This window comes from Caretta caretta, chromosome 6, assembly GCF_965140235.1.
Source record: "Caretta caretta isolate rCarCar2 chromosome 6, rCarCar1.hap1, whole genome shotgun sequence".
NCBI lineage: Eukaryota > Metazoa > Chordata > Testudines > Cheloniidae > Caretta > Caretta caretta.
This window is the reverse complement of record NC_134211.1, coordinates 125,792,658-125,811,741: the sequence shown is the minus strand read 5'-3', so window position 1 is coordinate 125,811,741 and position 19,084 is coordinate 125,792,658. Positions and strand designations below refer to the sequence as shown.

Sequence of the window (19,084 nt, the reverse complement as noted above, 5' to 3'; positions counted from 1 at the left end):
GTTTCTCTCAGCATTTGATTCATTTCAGAATGGAACCAAAAACAAAACAAAAAAAAAAGAAAAAAGTGGTTTATTTCCCAGTGTTAACAGTGGAAGACAACTCTGCATAGCGCTGACATGATGCTGAAAACTTAAAATCAAGGATAAGTAGACTCAATATATGCGGACAAGTGGAACTCACTCATCTTTTAGAGAAATGGGACAATTTGCCACTGTGAAAGGGACATGGCAGTTGGGACTCAAAGAATTGGAAGACTGAGTTATGCCAGTTTAGCCTCTACACTGTGTCTTTGTACCGCTCTTACTTGGGACATGGGAGAAGAGGAAGGGAAGTAACAGCTATTTTTACATTTTATTTTGGTAAAAAAAAATTTTTTTTTTATAGGGGAGGACTTTTACCCCCCCACTGTCTCTTAATTGAAGCAAACTCTGGGCAATACAATAATAGCTCACCTTAAGTGATCACTCTGTCGTTACAGGGTGTATAGTAACACCCATCGTTTCATGTTCTGTGTGTATATAAATCTCCCCACTGTATTTTCCACTGAATGCATCCGATGAAGAGGGCTGTAGCTCACGAAAGCTTATGCTCAAATAAATTGGTTAATCTCTAAGGTGCCACAAGTCCTCCTTTTCTTGTTGGTTTAACTGTGTCACTCAGGGGTGTGCATTTTTCACACCCGCGCAATCTAGTTATACTGACCCAATTTCCTAGGTGCAGACCTTAGACATCCATCTTTCATCGAAAGCCAGTGGAAAGAGGACCCCTATTCTCCCATTCATGCCTTTGATAAGCTCCTAAAAAGTTATGACTAAGCAGATCCTCAGCACACACCCTGCCTCTTGGCCCTCTCATGGGTCATACTTCAAAGGAAGCCCTCCCAAGAGGTCCCCATCTTGGGAAGCCCTAAACTGAAAGCGTGCTGCAGCCATGGAAGGTAAGGGACGGTCTAGTGCCACTGGTATCATGTTTCAGTACCAGATATGGACTAGTCACAGAGCTTGCTTATACACACCAGATGAGATCAGCATAAGACCCTTTAGTGCTCAGCCAGGTACGGCTGAGCTATGTTTAAATAAGGTATTTTACACACAGCGCCACCCAGTAGCCGAACAGTTTCATACACTTTATCATTCCATTCCCTCTTCTCTAAATTCTACATTCCCACCATTTAACCTCAAAGACAGCAAGATAGTCTGTTCAATGTATCAGTTCATTAATTGTCTCTAAATCATACTGGTTTTCTAATCACATGACCTGAATATGTAACATGGTCATCTGGCTGTCCATTAGTTGCAACGACTGACTGCGGTTCACTTGGAATCCTTTTTATTCTGCATCGGCCATCTGTAGAGTTTGTTCCTCAACAATCAACAGAGCAAACTGTAGAAGTTGACAGTTTCTGTTGAACTCTTCATTGTTGCTCTCAATCACATGATCTGGGTACAAAATTCTTTTTCTTTATAACAGCTGGAGTTGTCCATCCATTTTCTCCATTCAATTAGACATGAACACAGTCACCAGATTCTAGACCTGGCAGTTCTCAGAGGAATGTCTATTGTAGAAGTGTTCATAAACACCTTTAGCCTTTTTATTCAACTTTGCTACTCTCTTCATGTCTGTCCACTTTGGAGATAGACACCAACAGAGCCACTGGATATCTGTAACTCAGAAGACCAAGGAATGGATCTTCCTTCTGTAGGATTTTCTTGGCTGCCTGTACAGCTCTCTCAGCCTCTCCTTTCACTTGTGCCTAATGTAGGCTGCTACAAAATCATATCTTGTTCAGAAGGACTTGCATTCTGCTGTAGCAAATTGTGGTCTGTTGTCCATCACAGTTGTTCTGGAATACCGAAGTGAGCAAAAGTTCACTTCAGCTTCTCAATAACTATGTCATTCAAGAATATTCCACACTGACCAGGTAATAATGTCCTCTGAATTTGCATAAATGTGCAGCTCTCTCTTCCAACGTCTCTCTAGTAGGGGTGTTTGTACACTGTATGGTTCAGCATGGTCTCAATTTGATTTGTACTGGATCTTCTCTCAAAAGTCCAATATCAAACTCCCCACTGAGTTCTTCCATCTTTCTCACTAGGCCCATCATGGTTGCCTCGCTGTCTTTGATCACTCACACACAGAATGCAAAGCTTTTATCTTGGTAAGTTTTTCTGTGCGGAACTGGCCCTTGCAGTTCAGAATACCTCCAGGGCAAGCCAGAGCGGCGCCAGATGGGGTTGAAGTTGATTGTAAGTCCCTTCTGAGATGACTGTGATGTCAGTTCCTGAGTCAATTTTGAAGTCAATAATCTTGCTATGAACATTCAGTTTCACTCTCCAGGCAGGCTCTATGTCAGCACAAGCGATAGATCCCAGAAACAATGGCTCTTGATTGTCTGTAATGTGAGCCAACTCCCTGACTGCTTTGGTGCACGAAACAGTTGCATGAAATATGGACATTTAGCATGTATTACACGGTGTGCCTCCGGCTGGACATGCATAATCTTTAGGGATATGACTTTTCCCAGAGCTCGTAGAATTTGTCCCTCTTAGCCTGGGAGTTCTCTCCCCTTGCCTCAGGGGTTTTATGACAACTTAACACTGAAGTGTCTGTTTACAGTTTAAGCTCCTTTTCAGTTGCTCTAAGAAGTTTTGCTATCTGCGCAGGTCAGACTGCTTTGCTTTCTGTACTCTCCTTTCAACCGTCACTGCTGTGAGAGGTTTTTCCTTTCTGTTAACCCAATAACCAGCCTCCATCTGATTGTTTTCATGTTTTGCATTCCCCAAAATCAGTTGTGAGCCAATGTACGAAGAGCTCTTATGAAACATTCAACATTTCCCCTGGTTCTTGAATTCTCCGATGAAAACATGCTCTTCCATAAAGTATGCATCAAACATAGCCAGAAGCCTTTCATGGTCATCTGTACTGAAAGGTTTCAGAGTAACAGCCGTGTTAGTCTGTATTCGCAAAAAGAAAAGGAGTACTTGTGGCACCTTAGAGACTAACCAATTTATTTGAGCATGAGCTTTCGTGAGCTACAGCTCACTTCATCGGATGCATCTGATGAAGTGAGCTGTAGCTCACGAAAGCTCATGCTCAAATAAATTGGTTAGTCTCTAAGGTGCCACAAGTCCTCCTTTTCTATCTGTACTGAAGTCAGTCACAAAGTCAAAGGATTTAAAGCTCTGCTCTGCTTGCTTCCCCATAGCCCAAATTAAAGATAATACCTCTACATCTCCAGGTTCATTGTGGAGGTTGTGTGCAGTTCAGACTCTTGTGAAATACTGCTTATTCTATCCATTGTGACAGCTTGCTAAAGCTCTCTTGGGCATTGAAGAGTGACATATCAATGAGATCCTGGCAACCTTTGTTGCGGTTTTCCTTCTATTTCTGTTGTCAATTTACTCCTGACACCATGTCACGTTCCTGTACCAGATATGGCCTGGCTACAGAGCTTGTTTATACACACCAGGTGAGTTCATCATAAGATGATTTAAAATACATAGGAGTAGAGGACAAGACCATGTTAAGACAAAGCAACCAAAGAGTGAGGAACGAATGTCACTGCCCTGCTGTTTAACTAAACAGCTCTTTTAATAGGAAAGAAGTTATAAACTGCGCATGCTGAGGAAGGCAGGTTGGGGTGAGGTTCGTTTAAATAAGGCATTTTACACACTGTGCCACCGAGTGGCTGACCAGTATATACAGGTTAACATTCCATTACCATTAGTGAAATCATTTGTTCACATGGCTCTTGGATGAGGCTTTTTGGCAGCTGATCTGTAGATGCACAAAGAGCTCCCAAGTTCATTAGCTGGAGAGCTTGATTTATTTGAGAGAATCCATGCACAGGAGAGTTGGAGAGCCACGTTGTTCAGAGCTTCGGGGACAGATTGTCAGAACAGAGGCCTGAAGATTTTCATTAAAAATGCACACTCTGTGAGCTGATGTGCAAACTGGGCATCTAGAATTCTGTGTGCCGGAGAATGCAAAGCCTGACTTGCATTTGCAGTTATGGTAACTGCATATGAAAATTCAAACAAACACTTATACCCACACCAGGCACCTATAATCTGACCTTTTCTGTTCACTTTAATTAAAACTAAAAGACTATAATAAGAAACACTTAGGAAATCTTTACATGGTTGTATGTTTAATTTCATGCAACACCAACCAGTAAAAGACTTTATTTCAAGTTTTTTAACATCCCAGTAACTGCTCATGTTGACAATCATGGGTTAGCCTGGGCATCTCTGTTTTGTAATCTCTACATTGAACCCTGGTTATCATTTGCAAGATCTTCAGTTAATGATTTCCCCAATTTCAACAACTCAGTTGCTTAAAAAAGGATGTTGAAAGCCAGGTCCTCCACAACAATGCAAGACCTTATAGCTCCAAATATATCAGAGTATTTTTAGAGCTATAAGAGCACCGGAGCTCCATGAGAGGCAGATGACCATTGACGGAGAAGCGTTCCTTCTAATATGCTTTTTTCCAGACAAAGATGATTACAATAGTCTAAGACCAGATCTGTTTACAAGGTAATTGGTTCCCTGTCCGCTCACTAACTCAACTGGATCTTGTGAGTGTGATGAGACAGGAATAGATTTAATCAGAATTTAAACCTCATCCTGGAGACCTGCTAATGAAGCAGGTTGGCCCCTCAGTGAAGAAGTGCTGCTAAACGGAAGACTATAGATTAGACACCGCCTTAATGCTGCTGAATGAGAGCTATAGAGGAGACAGCCATTATGTACAGGTCATAGGAGTAGAGGACAGGACCATGTTAAGACAAAGCAACCAAAGAGTGAGGAAGAAAAATCATTGCCCTGCTGTTTAACTAGCAGATCTTTAATAGGAAAGCAGTTAAAAACTGCACGCTGAGGAAGGCTGGCTGTTCATAGGATTAGTCACTGTTCCCTTTCCATGAGTCAGATGGAATTCTGTATAATCAACTGCAGGGTGGATAAGAGCCCAGGCCAAACATGCAATGTTGGCTACACTTTAAAATAAATATATATTTACACACACAAACACACACGCGCGCGCACCCTCCAGGGCCATTAGAAGAGCTGGATACCACAGATTTGTGCTAATAAAGGAGAGTTTCAGATTACAGCTCCAGATGAAAGCTTATTGACAACACAAAAGAAATAGAAGATTGGAGCACTGCAGATGGAAGAGAACAGCTAGGCCTGTCACGAAGAAAGAGGACTTTCCCAGTTTATGAAGAGCCAGAAACCTGGGCCCATAACCCAAAGGTCTGAAACTGTCCCCTGCTAAGAATGGGCACCTTTGAGCTCAGAAGCCAGGAAAGAACGTCCTTTCTTGGGGGATGGGTGGGACTGGCCTAGGTCTTTCCATCTCAAACCTACATGACCTCTTTTCCATTCAGGCCAGTGCGCGCTGATATTTTGCCCCTGCAAGTGCATCTACCTTTCTCCCCGCCACAGCTTTCTCCTTTATGGGGAGAAAGAGGGGGGCTTCTCTGTCTGCCAGAGCCCCAAGGATCTTCTCCTTTCCCTCCTTGTGGTCCTGGGTCACAACAATTCTTCTGTTGGGGGGGGGGGGTATCAGTCAATGTTGCTCCTCAGCCATGTAAAAGTAACTCTTCCCCTGCCCCAGGAAGAGGTGCACTGCCATTATCACTCTTCCAATTCTACCCCAAAGAGCATGAGACCCCAAATTCAATCCCTGCATGGGTGGGTGCAGCTTCCAGTGAGGTCAATGAGATTTATGCCTTTTTATATGAGGGCTCAATTTGGCCCCAGGACTACAAATGGCTTCTCTGGCATGACAGTGCCACAACTAGGCACCTTCCTTTGGTGCCATTGCTCCACAGCACACTCCTAACCAAACCCCACAGTTTACAGCTACACATGGGCATCTAGCTGCACTTTCACTGCGGTGGGCGCACAGGTTTCAAATACGGGCAAAATCAACGAGCCATTTATCATTCAAATGCTGCAAAGTTCAACAAGGAAACGTCTTTTGACGGCCTGGAGTATAATTTCAGAGCAGCGAGGCAGGAACACCTCAGCCTGGTCAGTCGCTGCTGAACAAACTATTAGTCTGGGTGAACTCAAAGGGCCCATTGTTTCTCCGTGCAACGCAGCTATGCCAAGATATGCTATAAACAGATTAGTATTCTGCAAGCACCAACAAGTCAATGTTACCAACCTACAATACAGGCATCCAAACAGAACTGTATTTTTCATTTACTAAGGCGTTTCATGCTTTTAGGGCCGACCCTGCGTAACAGAGAGAAGGCGGGTTTTGTGGTTAAGGTACTGGACGGGACTCGGGAGACCTGGCTCCATGTCCTGGCTTTGCCATGAACTTCTTGTGACCTTAAACAAGTCATTCAATCTCTCTGTGCTGCAGCTCCCCATCTGTAAAACAGAGATGGTACTTCCTTTCTGCCACCCTTTACAGCTTTAGATATACAAGGCAGACAGACTCTTCAGGGCAGGGACTGTCTCTTACGGGATGTGTCTCCATACAGTGCCTATTCCAATGGGGCCTGTTATGACTGGGCCTACAAATTTACCCTGACTGTGAGCTCAACTGCTAAGAGTGAGTGAAAGTTCAAAATTGTCACAATGACTTCTTATATAAAATTGTTTAAAAGAAGGATGCAAAAAGGAGAGAAAAACAGATGTAATTTAGAAAGGGTTTTACGAATGCCACTCAAGGACTGTGTTAAAATTGTAACTGGTAAGGTTAAAAATATCCCAAAACTGGTGCGTCCAAAATTAGGCCTATTTGGTGAACAAAGTAATGAGAAGATGGAGTATTCCATCCACCACTCCGTTTCAGGGTTCTCACAAAGAGAAGACTATTGGGGAAAGTTAGTAAAAGCAGCAGCTGTCTGCCAACAAACACTGCAGCAAGCCTTATCATGGCTGCCACCCACACCATCCCCTGGGACCTTGGACCTTCTTTGTCCTAATCCTGAGAGATGTCCTGATCAGACCAGGCGACAGAGAAGGACCCAGATGACATTGTCACTGGCTAAATTCCAACCACCACCTGGGAAGTGAGACTTTGTCCCCTTTCCCCTTCAGTGTGTCCTTTTCCTTCCCCACCTTAATTTCTTTCTTCTCTCTCCTCTTGCCTTCTGTTTAATAAGAGTCTCGCTTAGCCAGCCAAGACTGCGTATTTTACAACATTGCTGTAAGCATTTGACCAGAGTTGCAACTAAAAGCAATGCCATAAACATATTTGCCCATTCTTGGAGGGGCTGATAAGTCTTCTGGGCCTGTGTTTTTCCAGCAGGGAGATTGCAAGCGAAAGTCAACGTCAGAGACAGAATCTGCATTTTCTATCTTGGCTGTTCTTTACTTTTCCCTTTTATGGTTGTTTTGCCTCATCTTCCAGGAGACTGGATTGGGGTTTAAACAGCAAGGACAGCTCCAGCCCATCTCAACAAACTTGTGTTTCTTCACCAAAAAGGACAGTTATTACTATCTAAGACATTGTCGAACAAAAGTGGGAGGGGTTTATTTCTTTTAAAAAAAAACCTCTCTAGCTAAAGGAAACAAGGGATGTTGTTAAAATGAAAGCCTTATTTAATACTTGACATTTCAAGTGATTAATCTTTAGTAAAAGGTTATAAGGATTTTTAATAGCATGTTTGCCATGGTACTAAGCAGGCTAAGGTCCCCGAATACCAAACCCTGAACCTAGTTTCAAACTCGTTCATGTTGGACAATGACTGGATTATGTTAATACCTTTGACCCTGGCTCAAATATTTCATCTGAATCAATGCAACAGGCCCCGATTTCAGTCAGGATCCCTAGATATGACTGGAATACCAACCACACGCTCCCCAGCAAGCTAGATTTAAAAGCTGCCACACGCTCCCTGCGTTCTAAAACATTTTGGTGGGGCAGGCTGGAATCTAAGGTAGCTTCATTTAGGCTTTAAATAGTGACTGAATGACTCCGGTATTAAAAAAAAAGAAGCCAGAAGCCCGGGTGGTGTTTATTTGGATATTAAATTTCATGTTCGCCCCAGTGGTCAGCGAGCAGCTGATATCTGTATTGACACCATGGCTTCAACATTGTACTACTGTCAGGGGGAAGCCAGGGGAGGCACTTTGAAATCATGGGAGGAGCAAGTTGGTTAGATGATTCTGAACAAAAAAAAAGTGTGTATTGTGTATTTGATTTTGATAGGCTGAATTCCAAGCATCCCAGCCTGTCCCCTGGCTATCGTTAAATACATCCTGAAAACTCACCTTCTTAAGCAGCTGAAACTTTAATAATTCTAAATTAAGCACATGTTTTTGCAACCGTAGAAACTTCAAATTTAGCATTTTTTTCCTCAAGGCTTAAGATCCCATACACTAGCCATTTAATGTAACAGCATGGAGTGCGGCCTGTCAATGCATCAGGTTAAATAGCTACAAACACAAGGGCAGGTACACTTTGGTTTTGGTCCACTGAGTTATTAAGTGGGTGGCTGCAGAAGGGTGGGTAGAAAGGATTCTCTCTCTGTATTGACAGACATGGAAGAAAGAGGCAACATAATCCCCACTTAACCATCACAAATAGTTTTGGTTTTTGTTTTGCTGGAGGAATGACCTCTCTTTCCCCATGTTACAAGCAGGAGAGTAACTCATATTTTAGGATTTGAGGCATACTTATCAATAAGTCAACTGCAGGGGGAGGGATTTCGAAGAGCTTTTACATTTTCCCTGGGGGACCGGGAACACCCTCCTCCCCCAAATAAAATTCAAATTTCAGACTTTCAGGGCACGTTTCTCCAGTTAACAGAACACTGCATCTTGTATTGGCTCCCCTAAATGCAGCTTCACTGCCTAAATTAATCTAAACCAAGAGATCTAAAGTACTCAAACTTGGACAACATGTGATAAATGGGACAAAACATCTCAAGTGACCCATGACCTCAGTGTCGGTGTTTAAAGGAAGCACATTCTTTGCTTCCACAAGGTGGGGAGGGAAACAGCAGGGTTTGGCTTAGCTGTACCTGCCATCCATCTCGGATCTTCTGGTTGAAGATTCCATATTCATATCTGATGCCATACCCGTATGCAGCAAGCCCAAGTGTTGCCATTGAGTCAAGAAAGCAGGCTGTTAAGGACAGACAATTTAGGGACGTATTTAGTGAAATTTCCCATTATGGTTTCATCAGCCCCTGAAAGTGACAAGCTTACAAAGCAGCCCAAATATAAAAAAACAGAGCTCCCTACTTCGCGCTAAGTTGAATGGTACATTTACGCAGCATGCATATGCAGGCATGGCTTAGAGACCGTCAGTTAATCTCTTTTCCATTCCACATCTTCCTATTGCTCCAACTCCTTGTCTGCATAACACACAACACCACATACTGCCTCCCCCTTTGTGTATGTGGCTCCAACCCCATGCCTGGCACACCACACGTACCACCTCCCATGCTAGGGAAACAAGTACTTTGAGGACTAAAGAAACACCAGTTGAAAGCAGGTGTGGATGGGAGTCAAGATACAGTTGGCCTTGGAGAGCATTCTGAGTAGACAATGAAGCCCAAGGTTAATCTGATGCTCAAGCAACTGGGGGATCATCACTGGGGTCTGGAAGTCAGTCCCGCTTTCTTTTCCATCAGACCCATATGCAGCCCTGCACTAATATAAGCCAAGAGTATCAAAGTCCGTCCCTCCCTCCCGCGACACGCACCTTCCTCCTAAATAGTCCTGTACTATAAACAGCATTTGCAGGGCCACTGGTTCAAAAATAGCAAAGTCATATCTGCATGGTTGTTATCCTATTATTCAGCCAGCGTGTCTATTTTCTGGAGTCAACATTTTGCAAGTTACAGCCAGGCACTAATAGAAAAGGGGAGATAGCTTCTGTGCAGGAGAGGCCAGACTGAAGAGGACAGGTGGAGTCCAAGAGCGAAACAGACTATATTTAAACTATTTGGCAGACAGCTTAGTGAATGAAAGGAAATCATCATTTTTATTAGGGGAGGGGTGTGAGGGAAAGGCAGGGAGATCACATAGATGGGACAAATTAGTGCCCTGCATATTAAACTCATTTCCCTACCACCAGCATTGTCCACAGTGTTCATACTACAAGAAGGCATGACCATTTAATTTACACTTATAATTAGGTACTACCACAACGCAGGCAGACAAGTGCTCCTTGTGTTCATGGGACTCACTTACCAGCCAGTCTTCCAAGACCTCCGTTGCCAAGGCCAGCATCCTCTTCAATGTCCTCCAGCTCTTCTATATCCAGCCCTAGCTAAATACAGACAGAAGAGAGACGAGCTCTGTGCTCTTGAACCGAGTGGCAGAACGAACATTTACAATACCACTCTGCCATGAGGGAGCGGGAGAAACACAGGAGTTAAGATGCAAACAGAGCTATTGGAAAGAACCCATTTACAAGGAGCTCTGAACACAATTAATTCAGCACTGCACCGTCATCCCTTGTTACTATCCTGGCAGGCAGGTGCTCAAGAAGGAACTTGTTTATTGGATTCCAAGCTTAACCAGACTCATCTCTGCAGCTGCGACAGTGAATTTCCCCCAAAGCACCTTTGGTCCTCTACCCTTTCCAGGCACTGTGGACAATAGCAACATAAGCCCCTCAACCCCAGCCCACTTGCACTTTTTGTTCTTGAACTAAAGAGCTGATTTATATAGCACCTTTCACCTGAAGGTGCCAACATGCTCATCAAAACTTCACAATATAGAAGAGAAACATTTCGCCCACCAGTGAAACACAGCTACTTTTGGAGGATGGTAACCACCTATAACAAGAGCACTACACAAGAGTTCAGGATGTTAAATGAAGAATAGCTGATCCACCTGAAACTACTAGAGTAGCTAAGTATGAAAAGCATCAAGACTTCATTGGTTGTTAGCCAGGATACCAGGCTAACACCTATTCTTCCAAAGAGTGCCAGGGAATTTTAATGGTCTTAAGCTGTCAGGACATTGGTCTTAGATCTCACTCAAAAGACAGTGCCCCCAGAAGCACAGTGCCCCCTCATACCTGGCTGTGGCATTGCTTTATTTCTGGCAGTATGTGTCACATACACTATACCACTTTACAATTTTTGTGAAGGTTTCCCATCCAAATACAGACTAAATCTGATCCTGCATTGCTTATACCCAACAAGGTAACAGCTCAACTCATGGTACATACCACGAAGAAGTTTTGGGACACTGGAAATGAATTCTAACACTGAATTTTGCTAGGCATTTTTGGGTAGATAAGTTGCTGTGCCTACGTATAGAAAATTTTTGAAAATGCTGTACTCTGTATGAAAACTCTGAAAGACGTTTATGCCACATGAAACTAGGCCTACCAACATATGGGGCAGGGACCTAGCATTTGCACTAGAGTACAGTTATATTTCAGCATTACATTTTACAAAGAGACTTCTTTAGATACTACAGAAAATCCATGTAAGTTAGCACCTACTGCTAGTTAAATTATTAATTTTTAGGTATTGAAAAAACCCAAAGAATATTTTATAAAATCATTATTACTCAGTTCATACCAACAATCATCAAATACCACAGCTGAAAATTTCTCAGAATAAAACCTTACAGGCCCTACCATCCATGTAACAAAAAACACATTTAAATAATATCTTCTCCAATCAACCAGAACAGTACATGCCAGTAACTCCAGAGGTATATTAGCATAAGCTGTATTTGAACAAAGAATCTAAACACATTCCTCTCCGAAAACAAGGCCCTCACCTTACTGCTATTCTCTTTGCATTGTGAAAGAGTGCAGTATAAGTGAAAAATTCAGAAATAAACGCGTTTCAAAAGGAGAGCCGTTTGTCTGAAGAATATTCCTCCTGCTGTGTAACTGCTTAAAAATGCTATGCACTAGAGAGCATACTGTTAACAAGAGTACAAGGGCAGCAAAGGGCAGAATGGAATAAAGCCACTTTCAAAACTTTGGAACAACAGTAGCAGTTGTTCAACGACGAATGGTGGAGCAAAGCCAAGGCATGAGTGACCAAGATAACCTTGGTCCACTGGCGCGGATGGAGTTACGCCTCGTTACACGAGGGAGGAACTTGGCCCAAAGTCTTGGAATATTATGCTCAAAACACGGACTAATTTAATGTTAAGGTTTGGAGCTCTGCTAGTGAGCAATCAATGTACAGCATGCCTCCATTTTACTGAACAATCATGAGTCATTCTGGATTTAGAGAGCACTTAACAGTTTACATATATGCTCGTTAGCTAAAAAGTAACTATTATACACCACTGACTCTGCGACCAGCCCACAAGCCTCAAACAGCAGTGACAAGTAACGTTTCTGTTCCTGTGAAAAGGGGAAGTCGAATTTTACACCAAGAGGTTTATTCTAATGCTGAAATTTTGTAAATTCAGTAACATCCTGTCAACCGATGGTGCCAAAAGCATAGGAATTTCCTTATGTAGCCAACACCCACTGAACACCCAGTCAGTTAACATTCTTCCAAGACCTTTACTTTGGCCATTTAGGACTGTGTCTATCAATTGACTTCTTGGTCTACAATATTCTCTCCCTCCACCCCCCCCCACCCCGGTGCCAAAAACAAAACAAAAACCCGTAATGACTAAATATTACTCCGCTAAACCACAATATAGACACACTTACCTGATAAATTGCCTCATCACAGGCATTCTGCAATCCAAGGTTTATCATGGTGTTCTGTAAGGTGCGGCCCATATAAAATTCCAGAGAGAGATAGTAAACTCTCTGAAACAAAGAAAAATGAAAGCAAATCTTACTGAAACATGTAGAAACAGTCTCCTCAAAAATGTTCAAGATCTGGAAACATTATTTTGGCATCTTCTAAATCCAAGAGTAATAAAACCAGCTTATATCATCAAAAGGACTCTTAAGTCTTTGTTAAGGTAACACCTTGAGTAGAAAATCCTGATTATTAGCTGATGCCTTGATTTAAAATAAGCATGGCTTTAAAAATTCATAAGCCACTTTGGGCAGGGGGTGAGGGATCCTAACCCACTGATTTCTGATTTCACTTTTTAAAAAAGGTGTTTTCAGCCTTTAGGATTGTAGCGATAACCCCATGCAGCACTCTCTTCCTGAGTCTGCAGACAGACTGCTTCAGGCCTTATGTGCTGTACATGTAACCAAAGGAAAGGCTGGAAATAGGGCGGATGCTGGGAAAAAAATTATAAAGTATGCCATGCAACAAGATGGAGGAAAGGCCTAACTACCTCCAACCCTGTGTTCTACACCCTCACTGCTAGTTTTAAACAATTAATGCTCACACAGGGAGAGGAGAGGGGCATGGTAGGTCCAGGGTGGAAGAGGTTAAGTTTTGTTTGAACAAGAGATCAGAACTCCTCCAAGAGCCTTAACCTGTGACCGACAGTTTCATTGCATCAATGGGAGAGGTGCATGTTCAGATCAGGGGCAGCATGTGGCCCTATGTCTATTTATGAAACCAAGTTAAAATGTAAACGAAGCAGACATTTCAAATTAAACCAGGCTTTAGAAACTCCAAACAACTGACCTGACTCTGATGCACAGAGTGCTTTCAAGAGCTACTCCTGCTTCCTGAACAAAACATCTAGATAGAATCTCCCTTGATACAAATATTCTAAATAATAGAAGTCTTTGTTCCCTGAAATTTAATTTCCTGCAAGGATTATTGTTTTTATTGCAGTAGTGCTAAGAGACTCTAGTCAGGGATCATGGCTCTACTGCGCTAGGTGCCGCACAAATGACTCAAAGAAAGACTTGTTGCCCTGCCCCAGAGAGCTCACAATCTAGGACTGTAACAATATGTAACAGATGGGAGGGAAGGTAACAGTAAAGACAAGTACATTTGCATAAATGGTCACAGTGGTCACAGCTACATGCCACTCGAGCCAATGGCTGCTAGTGATCTGTGGGCATCACAGCAGAGGTTGGGTTTAAGGAGGGATTTAGAAGAGGAGAAGGTGGCAGCTTTGTGAATGTTGACAGGGGGGGTCCCTTCCACATGTAAGCCACAGTGTGGGAAAGAGCGCAAAGGTGCCTGTCGAAAAGCAGACATATGAGAAATCATCATTGGCTGAGAAAGGTGGGGTCAGCCTTGTGATAAGTAATTAGACTTGACAGATTGGGAGGGGCTTTCAAATGATGTCACAAACAGGATTACTGTTTAATCCACTAGCAAGCACAGTTCTGTGTTCAATATAAACCAAAGTGGACAAGCAATGACCCTAGAGGAATGTTAAGCCAATTCACTTGAGACTGCTTGAGCTTTTTACTTCAGTCCCACTTCCTTCTCAGAGGAGCCTGAGGGTTCAGAGGATGGACATTTCACACCTGGTCATGTGATACATGAGTTCTCAACCTCTTCCACTACAGTGCTCCTAGTTCCCACAAGTACCTAAAGTCCCTGGGTCTCCATGAAGTACATGTATCTACTCTAGAAAATTTTGAATTACAGGGCTTGGGTTTTCCTAGAAAAAATGCAGTCTGTATGCGCAATGCTGCAGACCACAGGAAGCACTACACAGGTCTCTTGAGATATGACAGTTGTCGATTACCTTTTAAATTTTGATTACACATGTTCTGCACTTTTTGGTTTCTTATTGCCACATTATAAGGATCAGAGTTAAGAAATACAGCCAGGGAGTAAAAAAGGTGTACTTTGGCTTGACTGTCTTCTTCAGTTGAAGTTCAGAGCAATAGAAGAAAGTGAGAGTTTATATATAAACAATTGTGAAGGACGGCTAACATGGCACTTTCACAGAGTCATAAAAAGAGGCTCCTTATACTTTTGCAATGGCTCATGTAAAGTATTCCTAAAAGGCTCAAAGGAAGTTTTAAACTCTAGTAGTAAAGCACGTACAGCTTTGAAGTTCTGTCACTGCCAATTAATTTTGCTTTTATTTTGAGCTGACTCTGACCTTTTTGATCCCTTAAACTAATTTACCCTAAAAGGGTTTCCGGATATTTGTTGGTCAGCCAGACCCACTGGACAATACAAAAGGGGGCAGGAATACACAGGAAGAAACGCTGCAATACAATACAGCAAACACTTTCTTTCCAAGCACTGGATATTGGTGTTTGCAGCCAAGTTTTGTTCAACTAGCAAAACAAGTTAAAGTGGCCTAGTTTGTTTAAACCCAGTTCCTGGAATCAGGGACAAATGAGGAAGCAGACACGTCTCCCCCTAAAAACACCTAGTTCCAGCTGAATGCAAAGCAGGAGCAAGGGGAGATTTAGCAAGGTTTGCTCATGAGGAGTTTAAGATGGGAAAGTAATGTCTTCTCCCAATCTCCAGCATCTAGTCAGGGCTTCCCCATGCCAGACATGAAGTAGCCTCCCCACTCCTGAACCTTGGGAGGGTCTTGAGCATAGGTGCGGGACCAAGAGGTGTGGCACCACCCCTGGCCTGAAGTGGTTGCCGTCCTATACAGGTTGTGCAGTTTGGTTCGATGGCTCTCAGCACCCCCACTATACAAGTTACTCCTGGTCTTGAGTCAGAAGCTACTCACCCTTCCCATAACTTGAGGGATTTATACAGCTATGTCCCCGCTTGGGGACCTGCCCAAGGAAGCGGTCCCAAACTCACAGTGCCTTCCCCCTCCCCACTGTGCCTTGCACACCACCGTGCTCCCCTTGGCCCTTAGCTTCCCACCTACTGAGCAGCCCTCCCTGGTGCACATCTGGGGCTTGTGTACCCCTGGTGATCCTGGACTGGGTTCCCTGTACCTGGGGGACCTACCCGCCAGCTGCCAGCAGCCCCAGTGCAGCCCCACCCCCCGCCCTGACATGGTGCCTCCCCAGCTCACCTTGGGGTCCTTCTCGTAGTAATACTGCTGGGTGCGGATCCACCTGCCCACCAGGTGGTCGCGCACAGTGTGTGCCAGGGCGAAGTAGTAGTCGCGGGGGGTGGCCACATTGCGGTCCTTGACCAGGGTGAAGTGCAGGTGCCGGTTGAAGCCCTTCTTCAGCTCGGCCACGTTCTCCACGCCCACGATCCCGCGGATGCTGATCTGCTTCCTCTTCTCCTGGTCGGTCAGCGGGCGCGACATCTCCCTGGGCCCGGGGCTGCGAGGGGGAGGGGGCAGGATGCACGCTCAGCACGGGCTCCTCCCCTCCCTGGGGTGCACACAGCCGGCAGGGAAAGGGGGCCCAGGGTGCTTCTCCCCCACCCCACGGGGGCTGGAGACAGGACCCCTCGCCACCCCACTGGGGAAGGGAGGGTGATCCAGGGAGGGGACCTCCCCCCGCCTACAAATGGGGGAGCACCCAGGTATAGAAAAGGGTCGCATGCACAGGGCAGGGCTGGATGGTGAGTGGGGACCCTCAGCCCCCTCCAAGGGGTGCACGCAGGGTGGTTTGGGGGGGCGCCCCCCTGCGCCCCTATCCATAACCGGGGTGGGGGCTGTGGGGCGCGCAGGGGGGCAGGGAGGGGAACCCCTTTCCCGCCCGGGCGGGCCCCAGCGCTCCCCGCAGGACGGGGCGCAGGGGGGCGCCCCCCGGGGAGGGATGCTCAGCGCGGGGCCGGCGGCCACCTACCCGCTCTCGGGGCGGCTGCTCGCGCGTCTGCCGGGGCTCGGGGAGCGGCGCCCGCCGGTATTTATAGCCCGCGGTTGGCTGCGGCCAGCGCCGCTCGCAGCCGCTCCCGGCCGGGGCTGGCGGGTTCCTCTCCCGGGGCGGGGGCAGGCGGCCAGCCCCGCGCTGTGCAAACAGCCTCCTCCCGGGGCCGGCGGCAGCGAAACCCGCCCAGCCGGTGCCTGCAGGGCGCAGCCGCCTGCACAGACCCACCCTGGGCTCTGGGGCTGCAAACGGGGCAGGGCGGCCTGTTTGCAAGGACTTAGCCTCACCTGTGAGCCTGATCTGTGGCTTTGGGGGGTGGATTTGAAGGGGGAAGGCAAAAATAGGGTTTGCAGCCAGCTCAGCTGCAGCAGCCTCGGCTATGGACTTTTGTCTCCCTGTGACATTAACAAACAACTTGCGGCTTTATGAGGCCCTCCCTTCCAGGCGCTCTTTGCAAACGGGTCAGTGCACCGCCTCCCTGGCGCACAGGAAAGTGAATCAGCCCGACGCTGTGGAGGAGCGGAGTGTTTCTTCCAAAACAAGAACTGCCGGCTGGATTATTGCTGACCTGGGCTTCTTGCCAGCGTAGCCAAGCAGGAGAGGAAGGAACAGAGGGGTATAGTTCTGAAGAAGAGCCCGGTGGAGCTGGAAAGTTTGTCTCGCCACCAGAAGCGCTGCAGCAATAAAAGAAAAGGAGTACTTGTGGCACCTTAGAGACTAACCAATTTATTTGAGCATGAGCTTTCGTGAGCTACAGCTCACGAAAGCTCATGCTCAAATAAATTGGTTAGTCTCTAAGGTGCCACAAGTACTCCTTTTCTTTTTGCGAATACAGACTAACACGGCTGTTACTCTGAAACCTGCAGCAATAAAAGATATTCGCTCACCCACCCTGTCTCTGTAAGAGCCTTAGAAGGGATTTATCTCCATGTTCTGAAATATTAAAAATCAAATCTTCGCCCAGAGCTACAATATAAGGAAAGAAACATCAACGCTCCCTCTTAGGAGTATTTCGTCCATGCCCTCCCCTTGTTCTGCCTGGCCTGCCTTTCCTATAATTGGTCTCAGAGTAGCAGCCCTGTTAGTCTTAGTCTGTATTCGCAAAAAGAAAAGGAGGCCCAGTGGCACCTTAGAGACTAACCAATTTATTTGAGCATGAGCTTTCGTGAGCTACAGCTCACTTCATCGGATGCATTCCGATGAAGCGAGCTGTAGCTCGCGAAAGCTTATGCTCAAATAAATTGGTTAGTCTCTAAGGTGCCACTGGGCCTCCTTTTCTTTTTATAATTGGTCTGCGTCTTTAACTCCCATTTAAGTTGATGTGAAAACACTACAAGGCCTGGTTCTTCTTGGTTTATAGATGAACAACATACCCCCATATCTCAGTGTCTGTCCTTGGACCCGTTAACCTTTTACCCCCAGATTATGTATTCCTTACGCCACCCGTTCCTAAACTGAATTTCGCACCTCTTGATAATCTGTACCTTATTGCCTGATAACCAGAAACTTCTATGCTTAAACTCTTTGTACCGTTTTCTTTTTACTTCAACATCACCTTAATTAAAATTATTATACACCACTCCAGAAATTAGATCTTATCTTGCTTCCAAATATTTGTTGTCTACCTCCATCTTGCCTTGAGGGCAAGTTTCTTGACAAAGAATGAAATTCTACTTCTGCTTTTCTGTTAACCTACAGCTATGTTTGTATTGATTCTCCAGTCCTGTGTATTATTGTAGCCCATCTCAGTAAAGCCAACAAAATCAAAGAAACGAGTGAGAAAAGCAGATGGCTTTCCTCTTCCAGCCAGCCCAAACTGTGGCAGGGTGTGGAGTAAGTTGTCCGTTTCAAGTGCCATACCAAGAACACAGATTTTACATCCTCCATAAAATAAATGCTTTAAGAACAGCTACAAAAATGGTATATAGAAAATGTGAATGAACACATAGTTGCTACACAGTTCGGAGATGTGAAGGCCATTAGTAAAACTAAGCCTGTGTTAATGGTCACCTGCTAACTGCAGTCCCATGTGCTAATTGCCACTAAACTCTTTGGCCCAGTGAGAGTTCCTCCATATTAATCAGAATGTAATGCACCCACCTGGTAAGATGACTGGAAAAATAACTGTGTCCTTGGTGTCCATCATAAAGAAGTTTCATGGTTGTCATCCCCCCACACACACACATTTAGCAGGCTAATTTTTCAAATGTTAACCTCTGATTTGAGGTATCTACATTTTTGGGCTCTATGATGGGGTATTACATGTTACCAGTCTGGGTTCTAGGAAGTGCCACCCTGGTAGAAGGAGAATCCGCACCCCTGCTTTCCATGCTGGATAGGCCAGAATCTGACCAGGACAAATTAAGTGACCATGGAATAGATGCAGCTGGGCTTATTACACTACATTAAAATAATAGGCAGGAAAGAAAAGGGTGGGAGTGTGTCATAAGCAGGAAAGGGAGGATTTTTATTTAGGACTCTGCTAAAGTTTGCAAATGGTAGGCAAACCTTGTTTTATTTGCGGACCTTTCTCACAGCTGGAAGGGAGACCCC

General features: G+C 45.0%; 1 protein-coding gene across 2 annotated transcripts in view; it reads right to left on the bottom strand.

Moving 5' to 3' along the window:
* Nucleotides 1-17,068, bottom strand: part of PYGL (glycogen phosphorylase L) — a 35,277-nt gene extending 18,209 nt beyond the window's left edge. Inside the window, exons 1-5 of one of the 2 annotated variants that reach the window (XM_048853114.2) lie at nt 16,819-17,068; nt 15,781-16,039; nt 12,620-12,721; nt 10,171-10,249; nt 8,994-9,097 (exon numbers count right to left, since the gene is read on the bottom strand). In XM_048853114.2, coding sequence (XP_048709071.1) covers nt 8,994-9,097; nt 10,171-10,249; nt 12,620-12,721; nt 15,781-16,023 — 528 coding nt within the window. In that variant the 5' untranslated portion in view covers nt 16,024-16,039; nt 16,819-17,068. Of the gene's footprint in view, nt 1-8,993; nt 9,098-10,170; nt 10,250-12,619; nt 12,722-15,780; nt 16,040-16,510; nt 16,669-16,818 lie in introns of those variants that run through there. The other variant, XM_048853115.2, reaches the window with a different exon arrangement.
* Nucleotides 17,069-19,084: the final 2,016 nt, after the last annotated feature.